The 21336-nt window shown below is 38.4% G+C and overlaps 1 protein-coding gene across 7 annotated transcripts in view; it reads right to left on the reverse strand.

The window, feature by feature from the left end:
* ARB2A (ARB2 cotranscriptional regulator A) overlaps window positions 1–21336 on the reverse strand; it is a 483251-nt gene that overhangs the window by 420834 nt on the left and 41081 nt on the right. For all 7 annotated transcript variants that reach the window (XM_066381837.1, XM_066381841.1, XM_066381839.1 and 4 more), the window contains one exon: window positions 18278–18378. In XM_066381837.1, coding sequence (XP_066237934.1) covers window positions 18278–18378 — 101 coding nt within the window. The remainder of the gene's footprint in view (window positions 1–18277; window positions 18379–21336) is intronic.

The raw sequence follows: 21336 nt of genomic DNA on the forward strand, positions 1-21336 counted from the left end.
AAACAGAATGGCCCACCATCCTCTGGCTCCACAGTTCCTTCACCATCTGTCAGAATTCAATGTGAACCTGCATGGCCACGATGATGGCCACGGCGGTAGCCACCGGCCCTCCACCATCAATGTTCACACACTTCAATTTGGTTGCCAAGTCTCTTTGTCTGTTCTCATATACTGCAGTTCCCCCACTTCCAACACACACATCTTTTTAACATTAATGTCATTCACTTTTGATGAGAGCAGGCCAATTGTCTTTTACATGCCTCATACATATTCTGGATTTTTCTAATTGTGTTCTTATAGTGTTGACTTTTTCTTCTATTTCCTGTATTTTGTGAAAATTGGAAGATACATCTAAAGGTCTAAATAGAGTTAGATTCTACACATATAACAAGAATATTCATAATTAATGCTGTATATTTCAAATTACATCACACCAGAAGACAGAAATATCAGGTTTTCCTAGTGGTACTAATTGTGTTTACTTAGATGTAAGGCTGACAACTGGATCTCTTCATGCTCAAAACATTAATGTGAAGTGATAAAATGTCCTCTAGTTTCTGTGAGCAGAATATTTTAGGTATATAATTTCCCCTTTACAAATTGAAAGAAATCCGTGAGTTGATATGCTGGTACTAAGTAAATATCCTGTAAAAATATTCCTTCATATCTTTTCACCTAATGAAATTAGCATCCAGTGATAATCCTCACCTAAGTAATTTCATGGTGGGGTTGTTTATTAGTTTTCTATTACTAATGTAACAAATTACCACAAACTTAACAGCCTTAACCACCACAATCTGGTCCGTGCATGTGGACCGTGCATCTCGGCGCCAGTAGTGGTGAGCTGACTACTCGCCGTGCTTGCAAGCTCCCTGCTCCCCTTCTGCTGCCTCTCTTCCTCACTTGTGGGGGAATCTCTGTGACTGACTCTTCAATCTTCCCTTCTGCTCAAGTGAGTGCACTGGATCCACCTAGATAATCCAGAATAATCTCCCTTTTTTAAGGTCAGCAGACAAGTGACTTTAAACACCTGCAAAGTCGCTTCAGTAGCACCTAGGTTAATGTTTGGTATAATAAGCAGGAAATGGTAATCTTGGGGAGAAATCTTTAGAAGTATGCCTACCACAGGTAGACAATATTGAGATTTTCTAATTAAATCATATTTTTAATTTTTTTAGCCAGTATTCTTTATTAAAGAAGAGCATTCATTCCTCACTTATGAATAAACTATAGTTTCTCATAAAAAGGCCAGTTACTTCTTTTCCTTTGATTACCAATATTAAGATAATTTTTGTTTGATGATAGCAAATTATATTTTTATAAAACATTATGGAACCATCTTCTTGTTACCTGTTTTAATTTTCACTGGAACCCTTATACTGCTTTACTCACTCTCACACTATCCTAATTTTGGAAGCCTTTTCAAGTTAGTTCCTTTGTCCTTTTCATGTACTTACTTCCTTGGACAGTTTGCTTCCCAGCAAAATGTCCTAGGCTCATTTTATATCTTCCCAGTTCCACATCTGTAATCAGCCTCTTCTCCAAGGAGCCCTTGCTCCTTTACTAGGCAATGCATTTAGGAACCAAGATCTTACCACTTAAGTGTACTCATTGCTATTAGACAATCACTAAGTCCCAGCCTTTCCAGTAACTAGAACGAGGAAATATATTTGTAAAACATGAATTTGTAGTGATATTCCTAAATCTGTATTTTACTTTACTTTACTTTTCCTAGCTATTTTGATGTTATAGCTTTTATCTCTTTTCTTTAATCCTGAAAATCAGAGTTCATATTTATTTATTTGTTTTAATATACTATATCCATAAAATAGTATCAAAATTATTATATATACCAATATCACTAATTATATATAATAAAGCCACTGAGTTAATTTTTATTTCATTGGCCATTCTACTTATGCTTAAGACAAATGCAGCAAAGAAAGCACAAACTGTATCCAAAAGACATTTGAAATAATTCTTTTTTCTATTTGGTTATGTTACCAACTAGATACATACTTAAGACTCATTAGCTTCAACTTCTTTTAAATTTATGTATGTCTTTTCCCCTAACATATTAAAATATGTGCAGGATTCAAAATTCAAGACTATAAAAATAACCAGAGATTTCTCAGTGCTATCCCTTCATCTCATTTCTCCACATTCCCAAGATAAACATTCACTTTATATCTCTAGTATTTTTCCACAAAAATAAACAAACAACAAATATATACATTTCTTCCCCCTCCTTTTTCACACAAAAGGGAAAACACATCTGTAATTATTAAGTATTGGCAATTTCCCCTCTAAAGAGATCATACTATTTTATATTTCAACCAGCAATTTATGAGAGGTCTTTTCTCTCTATAGCTTAATCTACTAAGTGTACTGTCAAGCATATAGATTTTTGTCAACCTGACAGATAAGAATGTTATTTTTCACCCTGGCCGGTTGGCTCAGTGGTAGAGTGTCAGCCTGGAGTGCAGGAGTCCCGGGTTCAATTCCCGGCCAGGGCACACAGGAGAAGCGCCTATCTGCTTCTCCACGCCCCCCCCCCCTTCCTCTCTGTCTCTCTCTTCCCCTCCCGCAGCCAAGGCTCCATTGGAGCAAAGTTGGCCTGGGCGCTGAGGATGGCTCTATGGCCTCTGCCTCAGGCACTAGAATGGCTCTGGTTGCAACAGAGCAACGCCCCAGATGGGCAGAGCATCGCCCCCTGGTGGGCGTGCCTGGTGGATCCTGGTCAGGCGCATGCGGGAGTCTGTCTGACTGCCTCCCTGTTTCCAGCTTCAGAAAAATAAAAAAAATTTAAAAAAATAAAAAGAATGTTATCTTTCAATAGTATTCATTAACATGTTTTTTATTATGAGTGAAGTTAAACATATTTCATATGTTTAAAGGCTATGTGCATTTTCCCCCTGAACCGCTTGTTCATGCCTATTGCCCAGTGCTGGTAGGGGGCGGGGGTTGTTTGTTTTATTTTGCCTATTTCTCTTCACATTTCAGAAGAGACAGTAATTCTGGGTTTCTAACTAATATGACAAAATATTCCAGGTTCATGTCATTGTTTATTGCCCAAACTGGAATCCAACATTTCTCCAAAGAACTCAGGTTGCTTTAATAGGATGTAGTATTATTTCAAAACCACAATAATTGATACTGTGTTGTTGTTTCAAAACTAACATCAGTGCTACTGAAGGGTTGATAAATTTTATTTCATTTTCTGTATTTACATCTCTGATCAATTTGGAGTTCATTCTGGTACACACTGTGATGTATAATCAAATTTTATATTTTTATGCATAATTCTTATCTATTTCTTAAAATCCCTTTTCCTCCAATAATTTATGATTGCAAAACATAAACTATATTTCTATGTGTATTTGAACTTTCACTGTATTTCTGGACTTTGTATTCTGTTCAGTTGATCACTGTGTCTGTCGTGTGTCAATGCCACATTGTTTTAATAGGCTTACAATTGCGTTTTCTCATTACTTCAATGACTATTCAATTCTAGGATGTCTAATACTAATACCATTCTGGATATAACAGCCCACTTGTAGGAATGGATGCTAGAGAGAGAGATGGAAGTCAGGAGACTGCTGACCAACTCTGGATCAAAGGTTATTTCTTTGTCTCTACCACAAAATATAAATTTTTTGCCAGTAATAAGTAGATAAAGAGAGAGAAATGGGAGAGGAAATACAGAAAGTTAAACCTTCATAATGTTACTAATACAGGTAAATTATAATCTTAAACTGTATAGTTCTGTTTTCATTCCATGCTGGACATATAAAAAAATACAAAATATCACATGCGTGCATCTTATTATTCTTCACATTACATAAAATTTTATTCATATTTTACAGTGGAGGTTCAGAAATATTATCTTTGAAAGTCATGCGGATGATGACTGAGACAGAACTGGGATCGAGACTTCCCAATGGCCAGCCCTCTGCTTCTATCACAACATAATGCATGTGAATCTCACATTACAAGAAGGTATTAATTAATCAAATACATTAAATTAAAATATTTGAGTATTTAAAAAGGTCATTTATATTATTGTTTCTTACTTTGTTAATTTTTTTTAAGAGAGAGGGACAGGCAGAGACTGACGGGGAAAGAGATAAAAAGCATCAGCTTGCTGTTGCCGCACTTCAGTTGTTCATTGATTGCTTCTCGTATGTGCCCAGGGTGCTTCAACTAAGCCAGTGATACTTGCTCAAGCTAGTGACAGTGACACTGGGATCATATGCATAATCTCACGCTCAAGCCAGCGACCCCACACTCAAGCTGGTGAGCACACACTCAAGCCGGCAACCTTAGGGTTTCAAACCCAGGTCTTCAGCATCGCAGGTCCATGCTCTATCCACTGCATCTGGTCTGGCTTTAAGTTATTCTTATTTCAAATACCTGAATATGGTCACTGTAAAAACCTGTAAGACACCACTGGCCTATAATCTTTAATAAATATAATTTTTTGAAATGTAACATTTTTTGCCCTGGCCTACTGGCTCAGTAGTCGAGTGTCAGCCTGGCATGTGGATGTCCTGGTTTGATTCCTGGTCAGGGCACACAGGAGAAGCGTCCACCTGCTTCTTCACCTCACTGCTCCCCCTCTCGCTTTCTACTCCCCAGCCCCAGTCCTGCAGCCGTGGTTCAACTGGAGCGAAAAGGCGTAAGGCACTGAGAATAGCTCCAAGGCCTACACCACAGGCGCTAGAAAGAGCTCTGTTGCTGAGCAACAAAGCAATGCCCCAGACAAGCAGAGCATCGCCCCCTAGTGGGGCTGCCAGGTGTATTCTGGTTGGGGTGCACACAGTGGTCTGTCTCTCTGCCTCCCCCCTCCTCTCACTGAATAAAAAAAAAAGTAACATTTTTCAGTAATTTCTACTATTTTACAAGTCATATTACTAATTCAGGTCTAGGAAAAAGATTATGCCCTTAGTTCTTTTTGTAAGTGTGATCCCATCCATAAAGAAAGAGCCACTTATAGCACTACCTAATTACTGCTATCCTCTTATTAGGCACACTGACAAATTATTGCTTTTTTAAAAAAGTAATCAAAATAAATATCAAAGGAAATGCAAAGACCCAAATTATGCAAGAAAATCAAACCTGTATTTCATTAGAATTTCTGCTGGATTATAATTCTCCATTTAATAGAAATTCAGTATTAACATAAAAGAGTTGAAAAAATTTTACAACTTACATGCGAGTTTTTATTATTCTATTTACTACTTAACATGATAGCCTTTGTAGTCTTTCTCACCAATCTACCAAAAACATTCCCTAGAATTCAACCCCTGTACATATACACTGAAGATTTCTACCCTCAAAATTACCCTTTCATACCTCTCTCCTACCTCTTATAACTGATAGTATCTTTCTAAATTTAGAGATTTAATACAAACTTATTAAAGGCTATATGTTTTTATCAAGATATATGTAGATAGTAAAAAATATGTACATTTAACAAAAGCATTTGTTTGACCATAAAAATGCAACTAAGTGAATGTAAAGAGTATTCTTTTGTGTAGTTATGGCACTGTATTCTAAAAACAAACTGACATCTAAGTTTATTTTGCTTACATAATAAGTTTAATTTACACAGAAATGATAGAGCATTTCAGAAGCAAGTCTTACAAACAATTTCTGCCAAAGGACTGCTATAATAATCTGCTTAAGAAAGAAATAAAAAAAAGTAAAACAGCAATTGTGAAACATATATAGGGCTGGGGGGAAAGTAGGTTTACAGTTGTTCTTATGGAAAATAATACAGTAATTAAGAAATAATACAAGAATAAACTGTGGCTTTACATACTTACAACTGTAACCCTACTTTTGCCCCATCCTGCAGAGTAGCTCTCATCTGAAGACAATATTTGATATTTAGTAGGAGAACACTATAAAAAGAGAAGGGGTTTTGGTTTAGATTTCTGGCTAAAGTCAAAATCTATTTCTTTTAAACTTAACTCTTAAGCACATTAAAAGCTGCTTAGTGAGGCAGTCTCCCAGTCTATAAACTCAAATTTGCACTATCTTCTGAATTCTGCCCTATCCATCAGGGAAGAGAAGGAGGTTTTCAGTGTTTCTATGACCAGGACATGGTGACATGCTTTCTTCCAGTTCTCGCTCAATGAACTAGAGACCTTATCGGTAATATATTATTTTCAGAGTTAAATATAAAGGTTTGTTTTTAAGAACTGCAAGCAGACATGTAAAAACTAACAGATTCTTAATCATAGTGACATACATGTATAGTATGAGTATGAAGGGCAAAAATTTTCCAACAGAATATGTCACAGTCTATATTTTTAACAAGTAATTTTAATCAACATAGCTTTAAGAGTATGCAATTTTGGAACTTAAATGGGAATGAGAGTAGGAGGGGAGGGGCATGATGCGGTACATAGATGGTGTTATTTTGAGTTGTACGCTTGAAAGCTGTAGTTTGGCAAACCATACCAACCAATAAATTGAAAAATTAATTTAAAAAACTATTTAACTTTATAAAAAGAAAAATTATCATTTACAGATAATTTTCCTTCTTCCAATCAAAAAAATATATATCTATGGTTTAAATTCCTAATATTAAGAAATTCCCTAAAAATGCATAGATCCAGAATTTATACTAAACAGTTTATATATTTGTATCACATTCATTTTTTCAATGAATATTAGGAAAACAGTTTCCTCAAATTGCTTCAAAAATGCATAAAAAATATGAGAGTGAAGTACCTTAAGAAAAATAAAGCAAATTGATGCCTTTAGTTTACTAACATTATATTCTTTTTTAATTTTATTTAATTATTTAGTTTTAATTTAATTTTTAATCTTACTAAATGGCATTCACTTTTTAATCTGGGGGAAAAGAAATTGAATTAAAAAGATAATGGACAAGAGTGTGGTGGTTACCAGGGGTGGGGGGAGGGAGGATGCAGGAGGGAGGGAGGGAGAGAGGGGGAGGGGGAGGGGCACAGAGAAAACTAGATAGAGGGTGACGGAGGACAATCTGACTCTGGGCGAGGGGTATGCAACATAATTTAATGACAAGATAACCTAGACATGTTTTCTTTGAATATATGTACCCTGAATTATTAATGTCATCCCATTAACATTAATAAAAATGTATAAAAAAAAAAAAAAGATAATGGGAAGAAAGGAAACTGAGAAGAAAGAAAGACTTAGCAGAAGAGGAAAAGGAAGGTTTCTGAAAGGAGGAGACCTCCAGGCCTACAGCTGAGGGAAGGCAGGTGGAGGTCAGGCACAGTGAACAAGGCAGGAAGAGTATTTCAGAGAGAGAAAAGACTGTAAAGAAAGTACAAGGGGCACATAAAGAACAGTAAGTTGGTTAAATCTAACTTCAAACTTGAAGGCACAGTTCAGAATCAGAAAATAAGCAATACTGATAAAAAGACAGGTACACGTGTTAAATCCCACTATAATGAAACCTAAACACCCTGGCTGGTTGGCTCAGTGGTAGAGCATCAGCCTGGTGTGTGGATGTACTGGGTTGGATTCCTGGCCAGGGAACACAGGAGAAGTACCCATCTGTTTCTCTACCCCTACCGCTCCAGCTTCTCTCTCTCTCTCTCTATTTCTCTTCTCCTCCCTTCCTGCAGCCATGGATCCGGTGAGTTAGCCCTGGGTGCTGAGTATGGCCCTGCCCTGCCTCAGACACTAAAAAATGGCTCTGGTTGCAATAGAACAAGGGCCCCAGATGGGCAGAGCATCGCCCCCTAGTGGGCTTGCCAGGTGACTCCCAGTCGGGGCGCACATGTGAGTCTGTCTCTGCTTCCCCTCCTCTCACTAAATAAAAATAAATAAATATAATGAACCCTAAACAAATTAACGACAGTAAAAATTGTGTCATTATTTGTGTATAATTAGAACTTGTACATCTTGCGCCCAAGATGTAGGAAATGAAATTCAATCAATAACCAACTTTCAACAGTGAAATTAGCAATAAAATCAAGTTTTTCAAATAAGACTTGAGAAGCAAGATGACATGCAGCAAATGTTATAACAAGTAGACTTTCTTCTCTAATCCTTGGTATTTTGAGGTGCTTACTTTTATGCTAGAAAGCTATGTTTACTATTGGACAATATATTGAGGAATAAAAGGGACTTGTAGGTTGTGCATTCGAAATCCTAGGCTTGCCTGGTCAAGGCACATACGACAAGCAATCAATGAACTAAGGTGAAGCAACTATGAGTTGACACTTCTTGCTCCATCCCCGCCCCCATGTAAAATCAATAAATAAAATCTTTTTTAAAAGGGGACTGGAGTTGTACATAAAGCTGAGGGGACCAATGATCTAAATTTTAAAAATATTGCATTTAAAGTTAAATGCTGTGATTTTGTATGATCACTTAGGGCCAAAGTGATCATGAACAAAAAATGTGAATGCAGGCACAAAAGATGAAGATCTAGATAACATGAAATATTTTCTCTCTCTATGCATCTAGTCATTAAAGTGAAAATACAAAATATTTTAATTACTATCAAGTAATGTTGACCAAAAATGAATCTGTGACTTTCCCTATGTCCAAAAATTAGATAGGAGATCCTAGGAGAAAAGACTCACTTATACACTGAATTATCTAATAAAACATACTAACACTAGCTAGATTTTGCTATGGATGATGTTGGACGACAGAGGATGAGAGTGAGATAGATGCAGATGCCAAGAAGGGTAAGGTATATTTGGAGAACATAACCTGTCCAAGTGAACAAGAGTACATGACTTACAGAAAAGAGTAAAAGGTAAGCCCCATGTAAAAAAACTAACAAACAAAAATATCTGGTCCTTCTTGAAGGCCATATAGTGTGAATACTCCATAATCAAGATACTACCAGTTTGCAGCATATGATTAGTGAATTCAAGTAAAAAGGGGGAAACATTTTTTTATGTGCAGTGGAAATTATTCAACGCATTAAATATAATATCAGAACTGTGAAGGCCTAACATTTTACCCTACTTGCGAGCTAACAGTTAACCTGCTACAGTCACATGACCCCTGACAGAAGACACTAAATTCCTGGGTCAGAGAGTGGCAGGCAGCATAAACTTTATGATTTCATTGTTCCCTTTGCCCCTCAAATCCCAATGACAATGTGGACAGGCCAAGGGTAGAGGCAGAGCACATAGTGGACTGCATCACAGCTGATGAACCTCAAACTTACAAAGTCAAATTTTTATTTATTTGTTTTTGGAAAGAGAGAGTCAGAGAGACAGACAGACAGGAAGGGAGAGAGATGAGAAGCATCAATTCTTCGTTGCGACACCTTAGTTGTTCATTGATTGTGTTCTCATATGTGCCTTGACTGGAGGGCTACAGCAGACTGAGTGACCCCTTGCTCAAACCTGCAACGTTGGGCTCAAGCCAGCAACCTTGGGCTTCAAGCCAGTGAGTGACCTTTGGGATCAACCTAGCGACCATGTGGTCATGTCTATGATTCCACACTCAAGACAGTGACCTCTCTCTCAAGTTGGATGAGCCCATGCTCAAGCAAACGAACTTGGGGTCTCGAACCTGGGTCCTCCGCATCCCAGTCCAATGCTCTATCCACTGCGCTACCGCCTGGTCAAGTTCAAATCTTTAATTTTTTAAAGAAAGTTTATTTAGAAAGTTCCAGAGATAGTAAAAGTGAGCCATTGAAGAAATGGGCTAAGGAAACAAGTTACAGAAGCAAAAGAGGGTCCCTTGAGCTTAGAAGAAAGAAAGGCCAAGGTAACGGACTTGGGCAGGCAGGGGGCGTGTAGAGAAGAGAGGGCGGCAGGGAAAGGTGCACATGTGATCCCAAGAGGGAGAGCATCAGGAAGTCCAATCTTATAGCAAGGCTGCTTGCCAGCAAAACCGCCCACACTTTGCCACCACTGAGGTACAGGAATAGCATTATTTTTAGTACTGCAAGCAAACCTGCCCTCAGACTTGGACAGAGACACGATCTGTCTTCCAAGGTTCCTTCCTATACAAACCCTCAAAAAGACAGTCCAGAACAAAAGCTGTAAATACCTTTGCTCAGAGACCTACAAAAATGCAAGAAATTCACAGAGAATTGTCTCTCAGCAAACATAAATTAAGTTTCATGCATTCTTTATGCTACTGTTTAACTAAGTAATCCATTTTGACTACTTTATTAGAGCCAAAATAAACATAACAGTGTCAGCATTTCCTGATATAAATAAAATAGTAGTCCAATTATCCACACTAACGTATATTTTATTAGACGTACTTAATATGACAAAGAATGAGTAAAACTTTTGACTTTAATAAAATATTTACCTGAAAGACAAATGATCTTTTCAAAAGATTGTACCAGAGAAGACAAGATGGTGATGGAGTAGGGGGACGATCCAACTTCCACCTCTCAGAACCAAAGTGGACTGCAAACCAATTTTAGGAACCATCATCTGGAAAAAACAACTTTGGACAAAACTGAGAGGACTCTTCAACCAAGGAACACTGAAGAAGCCACACTGAGACTGGCAGGAAAAGCTGAAAAACAGAGAGGGCTTCCCAGCTCCCTAGAGCGAACGGCAGCCAGGAGAGATTTGCATGGCGGGAAGTGGGTTTAGAAGGGATGGGAGGGTCCTGAGTCCCAGGAAAAAAGCCCCAGCCTGCAGCCCCAGAGCCTAGAAGAGGCATATGGACAGTATTTAGCTGGAAACAAGACAGGATACTGTTTGTAAGAAAGAGACTGATTTCTCAGACACAGGATTCTCTTAAAGGAACAGCGCAGGAAACCTCTCTCACAACCACTCACCCAGAGCTCCGGGGGACAGGAAGAGAGGAGAGGACCAGAGTAGCAGGAAGAGAGTGTAATCTAGGAGGCTCAGGAAGAAACATTTTGAGAGACAGTCACCCTAACCCCTGAGATGAGTCACTCCCCAAATCTGAAGTGAATATTTCCCCTGGAAACAGCAATACAAGTAAAGGGAAGCAGGACATCAGCCAAACAAGCTATCCTATGGCACTCAGAGCAGAATCGCTTAGAAGGAGGGAGCTTTCCGGACTACAGTAGTGAGTCTTAGTTTCTGAGCTGCAGTACCCCCAAACACACGGCTGAGGGGGCTCACCCCAGGGCGGGTGGTGGTGGGACACGGAAGCATGGTTCTGTCAGCAAGGGCGGAGGCCGGGTGGCCACCACTGGGCCCAGGTGTGAACTCAGTCTTGCCTGACTGGGGAAGAGGAGATATGCAAAAGTGGTTAAGCCCAGCTGCAGGCCGCCTGCAATCCAGCCTGCGGGGGAAGGGCAGGAGCCCCAGAAGGGGTGGAGACCCGCCCTTGAGTAAGGGGACAGGAGCACAGCCTTTGCCCCACCCAAGGAACCTAGGCTTGTAGCCTGACTTGGGAGCCGGCTCTTCCTGCGGGGGTGGAACCAAAATCCCAGAACAGGTGGGGTCCCGCTACTGAGTGTGGGCACGCAGTCCCACCCGGCCTGTGGAGCTAAGGCTTGCAGCCGTACCACAAGCAGACTCCACCTATAGGGGCGGAACAAAAGCCTGAAATCAGGCGAAGACCCGCAGCTGAGCAAAGGTGCTCACCCCTACCCTCAGGGCCGAGTATAATGCCACCCGTGGGGGCGGGGCAAAGGCCAAGGCCACCGAGGCTAGGACACCCGAGCACGTGATCACAGCAACTCCCGTGAAGGAGAGGCAGAAACCACAGCAACAGTCCCAGTGGGCAGGCACCGGCAACACCCATACCCGAACACCCTAGCCAGCAACAGCAGATGGGGTGGCAGGCCTACAGACAGATCACACCTAGGGAACTCAGAGACCACACCCAGTACTCCAGGGGCCAAAACCATCTTTTACACAGACAAAATGAGAAGGCAGAGAAATGCAACACAAAGGAATCAAGAGAAATCCCCAGAAAAGGACCTGAATGAGTCAGATATAACCAAATTACCAGATGCAGAGTTTAAAATAATGATTTTTAGGATGCTCAATGATATTAGAACAACAATAGATGGTCATCACAAACACCTAAATAAAGAGATAGCAAATATAAAAAAGGACATTGAAATAATATACAATATCAGAAATGAAGAACACAATGGAAGGAATTAAAAGCAGGATGGATGAAGCTGAGAATCAAATCAGCGAGTTAAAGGACAAGATAAATGAAGGCACGGAAGCAGAGCAGAAAAAAGAAAAGAGACTCAAAAAGTCTGAGGAAACTATAAGAGAGCTCTGTGACAAGAGGAAGAAAAATAACATCCGCATCATAGGAGCTCCTGAAGAAGAAGAGAAAGAACAAGGGATAGAGACTTTGTTCAAACATATCATAGCTGAAAACTTCCCTCAATTAAGGCAGGAAAACGTCTTACAAGTTCAAGAAGCAAAGAGAACTCCATTAAAGAAAAATCCAAAAAAATCTACACCAAGACACATCATAATTAAAATACCAAACCTAAGCGATAAAGATAAAATATTAAAAGATGCTAGAGGCAAAAAGACTATCACCTACAAAGTAGCCCCCATAAGGATGACTTCTGGCTTCTCAACAGAAACAATTGAGACCAGAAGGGAATGGCAAGAAATATTCAAAGTAATGCAGAACAAGAGCCTACAACCAAGACTACTTTAACCAGCAAGGCTATCATTTAAAATTGAAGGAGAAATAAAAAGCTTCCCAGACAAAAAAACCCTCAAGGAATTCACTACAACCAAACCAATGCTGCAAGAAATGCTAAGGGGCCTGTTATAAACAGATCAAAGGGGAAAGAGAATAGAGCAAAAGAGGAATACAGTTTTAAAGAATAAAATGGCAATAAACAACTACATATCAATAATAACCTTAAATGTAAATGGATAAAATGATCCGATCAAAAACATGGGGTAGCTGCGTGGATAAGAAAACAGGACCCATACATATGCTGTCTACAAGAGACACACCTTAAAACAAAAGATGCACATAGACTGAAGATAAAAGGATGGAAAAAAATATTTCACCCAAATGAAAATGAAAAAAAAGCTGGGGTAACAATACTTATATCAGACAAAATGGCCTTTAAAACAAAGGCTATAGTAAGAGATAAAGAAGGTTATGACATAATGATAAAGGGAGTAATCCAACAGGTAGATATAACCATTATAAATATCTACGCACCTAATATAGGAGCATCTAAATATATAAAGCAGACTTTGATCGATTTAAAGGGCGAGATCAACAGCAATACTATAATAGTAGGGGATTTCAATACCCCACTAACATCACTAGATAGATCCTCAAGAAAGAAAATTAACAAAGAAACAGCAGACTTAAAACATACTAGAGCAACTCGATTTAATAGATATCTTCAGAACCTTTCATCCTAAAGCAGCAAAATATACATTCTTTTCAAGGGCTCATGGTACATACTCTAGGACAGACCACATATTAGGGCACAAAAGCGGCCTCAACAAATTTAAGAAGATTGCAATCATATAGAGAGCTTTCTGTGATCACAATAGCATGAAACTAGAAATCAACCACAACAGAAAAACGGAAAAGTACTCAAACACTTGAAAATTAAATAGCATGTTATGATATAATGAATGGGTTAACAATGAGATAAAAGAAAAAATAAAAAAATTCATAGAAACAAACGATAATGAGCATATATCAACTCAAATTTATAAACACAGCAAAAGCAGTCCTGAGGGGGAAGTTCATAGCATTACAGGCATACCTTAAGAAGCTAGGAAAAGCTCAAATAAACAATTTGACCCTGCATCAAAGAACTAGAAAAAGAACAGCAAGTAAACCCCAGAGGTGGTAGAAGGAAGGAAATAATAAAGATCAGAGCAGAAATAAATGACATAGAGGCTAAAGAAACAATACAGAGGATCAATGAAATCAGGAGCTGGTTCATTGAAAAGGTAAACAAGATCGATGAACCTTTAACCAGACTCACCAAGAAAAAAAGAGAGAGGACTCAGATAAATAAAACTAGAAATGAGAGTGGAGAAATAACAACTGACTAAACAGAAATACAAACTATTGTAAGAAAATACTATAAGAACTGTATGCCAAAAAACTAGACAACCTATATGAAATGGACAAATTCCTTGAAGCATATAATCTCCCCAAAAATTAATCTGAAAGAATCAGAAAACCTAAACAGACCAATTACAACAAATGAGATTGAAACAGTTATAAAAATTCTCAACAAAGAAAAGTCCTGGGCCTGATGGCTTGACAAGTGAATTCTACCAAATATTCAAATAAGAACTACCTACTATCCTTCTCAAGCTATTTCAAAAAATTCAAGAGGAAGGAAGACTTCCAGGCTCCTTTTATGAGGCAAGAAAAAATCTGATTCCAAAACCAGGCAAAGACAACACAAACAAAGAAAACTATAAACCAATATCCCTGATGAATTTAGATGCCAAAATCCTCAACAAAATATTAGTAAACCGGATCCAGCAATATATGTAAAAACTCATACACCATGATCAAGTGGGATTTATTCTTGGGAGACAAGGCTGGTAAGATATTCGCAAATCAATCAATGTGATTCATCACAGAAACAAAAGAAAGGAGAAAAACCACATGATAATATCAACAGATGCAGAAAATGCATTTGATAAAATCCAGCATCCATTCATGATCAAAACTCTCAGCAAAATGGAAACAGGGAACATATCTCAACATGATAAAGGACATCTATGACAAACCCACAGCCAACATCATACTCAATGGGCAAAAATTAAAAGCAATACCCTTAAGATCAGGAACAAGGCATGGCTGTCCCCTTTCACCATTCTTATTCAACATAGTTCTGGAAGTCCTAGCCACAGCAATCAGACAAGAAAAAGAAATAAAAGGAGTCCAAATTGGAAAAGAAGAAGTAAAACTATCATTATTTGCAGATGATATGATATTGTATATAGAAAACTCTAAAGTCTCAGTCAAAAAACTACTAGACCTGATAAATGAATTCAGCAAGGTGGCAGTATATAAAATTAATACTCTGAAATCAGAGGCATTTTTATACACTAAGAATGAACTGTTAGAAACACAAATTAAGGAAGCAATACCCTTCACCATTACAAACAAAAAAATAAAGTACCTAGGAATAAATTTAACCAGGATAATTAAAGACTTGTACTTGGAAAATTATAAAACACTGATCAAAGAAATCAGGGAAGATACAAACAAGTGGAAGCATATACTGGGCTCATGGTTAGGAAGAATAAACATCATTAAAATGTCTATATTACCCAAAGCAATTTATAAATTCAATGCAATACCGATTAAAATACCAATGACTTACTTCAAAAATATAGAACACATATTCCAAAAATTTATATAGAACCAAAAGAGAACACGAATAGCCTCAGCAATCTTGAAAAGGAAGAATAAAGTGGGAGGAATCACACTTCCGGATATCAAGTTATACTACAAGGCCATTGTACTCAAAACAGCCTGGTACTGGCATAAGAACAGGCATATAGATCAATGGAACAGAACTGAGAACCCAGAAATAAACCCAAACTTTTCTGGACAACTGGTATTTGACAAAGGAGGTAAGAGCATACATTGGAGTAAAGACAGCCTCTTCAACAAATGGTGTTGGGAAAATTGGACAGCTACCTGCAAAAAAATGAATCTAGACCACGAACTTACACCATTCACAAAAATAAACTCCAAGTGGATAAAAGAGGCCCTGGCCGGTTGGCTCAGTGGTAGAGCGTCGGCCTGGCGTGCAGAAGTCCCGGGTTCGATTCCCGGCCAGGGCACACAGGAGAAGCACCCATCTGCTTCTCCACCCCTCCCCCTCTCCTTCCTCTCTGTCTCTCTCTTCCCCTCCGCAGCCCATGCTCCATTGGAGCAAAGATGGCCCGGGCCCTGAGGATGGCTCCTTGGCCTCTGCCCCAGGCACTAGAGTGGCTCTGGTCGCAACAGAGCGACGCCCCGGAGGGGCAGAGCATCGCCTCCTGGTGGGCAGAGCGTCACCCCCTGGTGGGCGTGCTGGTTGGGTCCCGGTCGGGCACATGCAGGAGTCTGTCTGACTGTCTCTCCCCATTTCTAGCTTCAGAAAAATACAAAAAAAAAAAAAAAAAAAAGGCCCTGGCCGGTTGGCTCAGCGGTAGAGCGGAGGACCCGGGTTCGATTCCCGGCCAGGGCACACAGGAGAAGCGTCCATTTGCTTCTCCACCCCTCTGCCGCGCTTTCCTCTCTGTCTCTCTCTTCCCCTCCCACAGCCAAGGCTCCATTGGAGCAAAGATGGCCCGGGCACTGGGGATGGCTCTGTGGCCTCTGCCTCAGGCGCTAGAGTGGTTCTGGTTGCAACATGGCGACGCCCAGGATGGGCAGAGCATCGCCCCCTGGTGGACAGAGCGTCGCCCCATGGTGGGCGTGCCAGGTGGATCCCGGTCAGGCGCATGCGGGAGTCTGTCTAACTGACTCTCCCTGTTTCCAGCTTCAGAAAAATGAAAAAAAAAAAAAAAAGTGGATAAAAGACTTAAATGTAAGCCGTAAAACCATAAGCATCTTAGAAGAAAACATAGGCAGTAAGCTCTCCAACATCTCTCGCAGCAATATATTTGCCGATTTATCTCCACGGGCAAGTAATATAAAAGACAGGATAAACAAATGGGACTATATCAAACTAAAAAGCTTTTGCACAGCTAAAGACAATAAGAACAGAATAAAAAGACAAACTACACAATGGGAGAATATATTTGACAATATGTCTGATAAGGGGTTAATAACCAAAATTTATAAAGAACTTGTAAAACTCAATACCAGGAAGACAAACAACCAATCAAAAAATAGGCGAAAGAAATGAATAGACATTTCTCCAAAGAGGATATACAGATGGCCAATAGGCATATGAAAAACTGTTCAACATCACTAGTCATTAGAGAAATGCAAATTAAAACCACAATGGGATATCACCTCACAACAGTCAGAATGGTGCTCATCAATAAAACAACACAGAATAAGTGCTGGCGAGGATGTGGAGAAAAGGGAACCCTCCTGCACTGCTGGTGGGAATGAAGAGTGGTGCAGCTACTGTGGAAAACAGTATGGAGAGTCCTCAAAAAATTAGAAATCAAACTGCCTTTTGACCCAGCTATTCCACTTTTAGGAATATATCTCAAGAACACCATAGTACTGTTTGAAAAGAAGAAATGCACCCCCATGTTTATGGCAGCATTGTTCACAATAGCGAAGATCTGGAAACAGCCCAAGTTTCCGTCAGTGGCTGAGTGGATTAAAAGCTTTGGTACATATATACTATGGAATACACTCAGCCATAAAAAATGATGACATCGGATCATTTACAACAACTTGGAAGGACCTTGATAACATTATACTGAGCAAAATAAGTAAATAAAAAAAAACTAAGAACTATATGATTCCATACATAGGTGGGACAGAAAAAGGAGACTCAGAGATGGACAAGAGTTTGGGGGTTACGGGGTAGGGGGGGAGGAGAGAGAGGAGGTTGGGGGTGGGGAGGGGCACAAAGAAAACCAGTTAGAAGGTGATCGAAGACAATTGGACTTTGGGTGATGGGAATGCATCATAATCAAATGTCAAAATAACCTAGAGATGTTTTCTCTGAACATATGTACCCTGATTTATCAATGTCACCCCATTAAAATAAATAAAAATTTTAAAAATTAAGTTTCTACCAGCAGTATCATGTGAAGTACCTAATTATTACAAGGCGTAATCCTTTATCAAATCAAAATTAAGTATATTAGACCCAATTTATTCACCAAATATCAATATTTTTCATATAGATAAGCACTTTAAAAAAATTTATTGAGAAATAATTGACAAACATAATTGCATATATTTGAAGTTATTTTATTTCAGGTAAGTACTTAAAAGAACACTTATTATTTCTGGCACAGCAGTGGATTCAAACTCATAAAACATTTGTAAAAACTGGCATGAATGTTTTTCCAACATAACGACTCACTACAAAATAGTAAGGTCATGGGAAAGATATAGGTGTATAAAAACAAACTTTCGAACTGAGATCATTGTACAGTGATATGTTGGAGAATTTTGCACCTGAAACCTGTATAATTTTGTTAACCAGTGTCACCCCAATAAATTTAAAAAAAATTTAAGTAACTTAAAAAACAAACTGAGAATATATTTCAAGTATAACTATTAAAAATAATCTAAAAAAATAGAGCAAACTTTTTAAAAATCACTTTTTATAGAACAAGTGCATAAACAGCTTCAACTTGAAGACTTGCAATCAGACTATTTGAAATCGGAAACAAGGCTGCAGCTGCATATATGACCATACCTCTCCTAGAGCTTCGTATCTCTTCTGGTTCCATCTGTGCAAGTCTTCTCGGTAGTTAAAAACAAACGGTTCCCCAGTTTTTATGTGTCTTAACTGTCCCTCTAGAAGATAAACAAACAATATTACTAATTCAGAGTACATATATAATAAAATGGGAGGTGCAACTAATATCTGACAAAAATTTAAAAGAACTTTCTCAGAACTGTTTCATATTTTTCATTAAAATTATTTTCTTCAAATATTAATGATGCAAAAATATAAATACCCTAAAACAACAGCCCAAAGTGCGTGAATGCTATGCTTTTCGATCTTCATTTTCTAATCTAAAGTAAATTAACAGTATTTTGGGGGGCCTACAATAAGTTTAAGGTCCCAGCTCTTAAGCTTAGAGGCTACCTGAAGAGAAAAACCATATGTATTAAAAAGTTAAGCAACTATTCAAGAAGTTAAACAAGAATGAAGTAAGCCACAATCAAGTCTAAAATGAGTTTGCTTTCATTTGAAGGATTTCCACTGGGTTCAGAAGAGGGTTTTTTGGTGAGATTTCTCAATTAGGCTTTGAACTAATAAATTTCAAATAGAAATTGGAGAGAGGCAGTGAGCCAATAGTGGTTTGGACTGTCAAGTCAGTCTTACTAGATTCAGAGCTTTCACTGATAATGAATAAGTCTACTAACAATTTCACGGGTACAAGCAATCAAGAGGTACGAACAAACAGTAAGAGGGTTCAGAGAGCCCGGGAACTTCTTCCCAGGTCCTTTCCTCTCACTGGGTAGTGCTCTCTGGTCCAGGGTCAGTGAGGTCTATAGTTGAGTCCTAACACTCGCCTCACCCATTGGTGAGCATTTTGGTTACAAAATACTTCCCTTGTACATGCCAGAGAGGTTCCGCTTCACATACCCATGGGTTAAAGGTTGTTTACCATGAACAACGCCATACAAGTCATTCTGCTCAAAGTATTCCATAAATAAGGACTCTCCTCATAGTAAACACCAGTTCGTATTTACTAAATGATAAAACTACCAGCATGTTTACAAAGAGGAAAGACCAGGCTACCTGTCTTCTTTCTTCACCTAGTAGTTAGATCACAGGTGAATTGCTTTAACTCTCCCTGTCCCCAGCAATATAAACAAAATTACAAAAAATTAGCAGTAAACTCAAATAACAGGAAACAATTCAGTTTAACAGAAACAAAAAGAATATTGAGCCAAATGGTATAATTTAACAGTGGAGGACATTTTTGGACTCAACAGAGGAGGGTCCAAGCTACTGGGTTTAGATTTTGTCCTAAGAGCAATGAGCACAGGAAAGGGTTTTAGCTGGTAGAAGAGAAACATGACCAAAATTAATGGAATTAGTATGTGATTTTCATCCAATGAGGGCATGCAGGAGTGGAGAAAGACTTGAAAGTTATGGCATTGAAACTGACCCCAGGAAATTTACTACTCCAAGTAAAACTACTTCACTATTTTTATGAATAAATTTTACCACATATAAAATAGATATTTTTAATATATAAAATAAATGCCAATCCTTTATTATAAAGTTCTTTTTAGTACTATCAACATAAGACAATGAACTGGATCACTACACACTCTTGTATATCAGATGATATCATAAAAATCAGAAGATGTATCTATATTTTTTTTTAAAAAAGGGAAATTCCCACATTAGATATCAATACAAGTAGACTGACAGCATCTGCAAATCCAACGATTATGATGACTAAAACAACCTTAAAGGTTCATGACATGTAACAGGAATGTGAAATGTATTTTCTGTGTGAAAAAGAAATGACTTATCTTGCTAGTAGGTAAATTTAACCAACCATTTATATCTACATCTCAAAGAGAGAGGTTTTCTTTCTAATTCTCTACTCACTTTGGACATCATAATTCTCATAAAGTGATAAAGATTTTGGTTCTTGCCTGACAAGTGATGGTGCTGACCTGGAATGCTGAGGTTCCGGGTTTGAAACCCAGAGGTTGCCAGCTTGAGCATGGGATTGTTGACTTGAGTGCAGTATCATCAACATGATGGCAAGGTCTCTGGCTTGAGCCCATAGATCACTCACTGGCTTGAAGCCCAAGGTCACTGGCTCAGCTTGATCCCCCCAGTCAAAGCACGAGAAGGAACCATCGAACAACTATAGTGAAGCAACTACAAGTTGATGCTTTTCACACTGTCGCCTCCATCTCTTTCTCTCTCCCCTTCCTGTCTCACTCTCAAAAAAATAAAATAAAATAAAAATAATAGATTTTTGTTCTTTAGGAAAGAATAGGTTCTATTTAAACAGCCAACTATTAGCATTAGTGTTAAAAGATTAAAAAGTAGAGAGGCAAAGAGAGTGAGCATTCCTATCTAAAAAAGCTCACTGCATTATTTACATTATAGTGTTATTTGAAAATCTGTCATTTCTCAAAGGTTTGAAAAATCTCTCCAACAACTGGCTACAGTCTGATTTAGGACACTGTAACTTAGGGTCCCCTAAAATCAGTTGTAAAGTTTCATATATATACACAAATGTGTATTATTCTGGGAAGTGTATGCAATATATTTTATCTGATTTGTGGTGGAATCTAGGAATCAAATTAGGCTATCACTGGCCTAAATGAATCAAGCAATTGAAAGTATATAGGATACTTTCTGTAGTAAGAGTTACTAAACATCACGTATCATTAAAGACAAGATTCAAACTCAAATAGTCTATGAATAAGTCCAATTATTTTTTGGTGATACAAAAGCGTCCTTCCTCATAATACTGCATAGGGAGTGTGGGTGAGAATTAAAGGGGGAAAACCTTCACCTGCTTCATCTTCCAAAGCATGGACAATTGAGCTAAGCCTCATACAATTACAACTGGAGAATGGCTAAGTAGACATTTTAAACCCAAGAAGTCTTTAGACAGGCCCAATGATTTGAAAGAACGAGACTCAGTTTGATTCAGATAAAAAGAATCTCTTCCCTTTGCTTCCAGTGAACTTTGTAACAAAATTTCACTTTTATACAATTACGAACATTAAAATACTTTAGAAAAATTTAGAAGCTTCTCCAATCAG

Source organism: Saccopteryx leptura, chromosome 4, assembly GCF_036850995.1.
Source record: "Saccopteryx leptura isolate mSacLep1 chromosome 4, mSacLep1_pri_phased_curated, whole genome shotgun sequence".
Classification (NCBI taxonomy): Eukaryota; Metazoa; Chordata; class Mammalia; order Chiroptera; family Emballonuridae; genus Saccopteryx; species Saccopteryx leptura.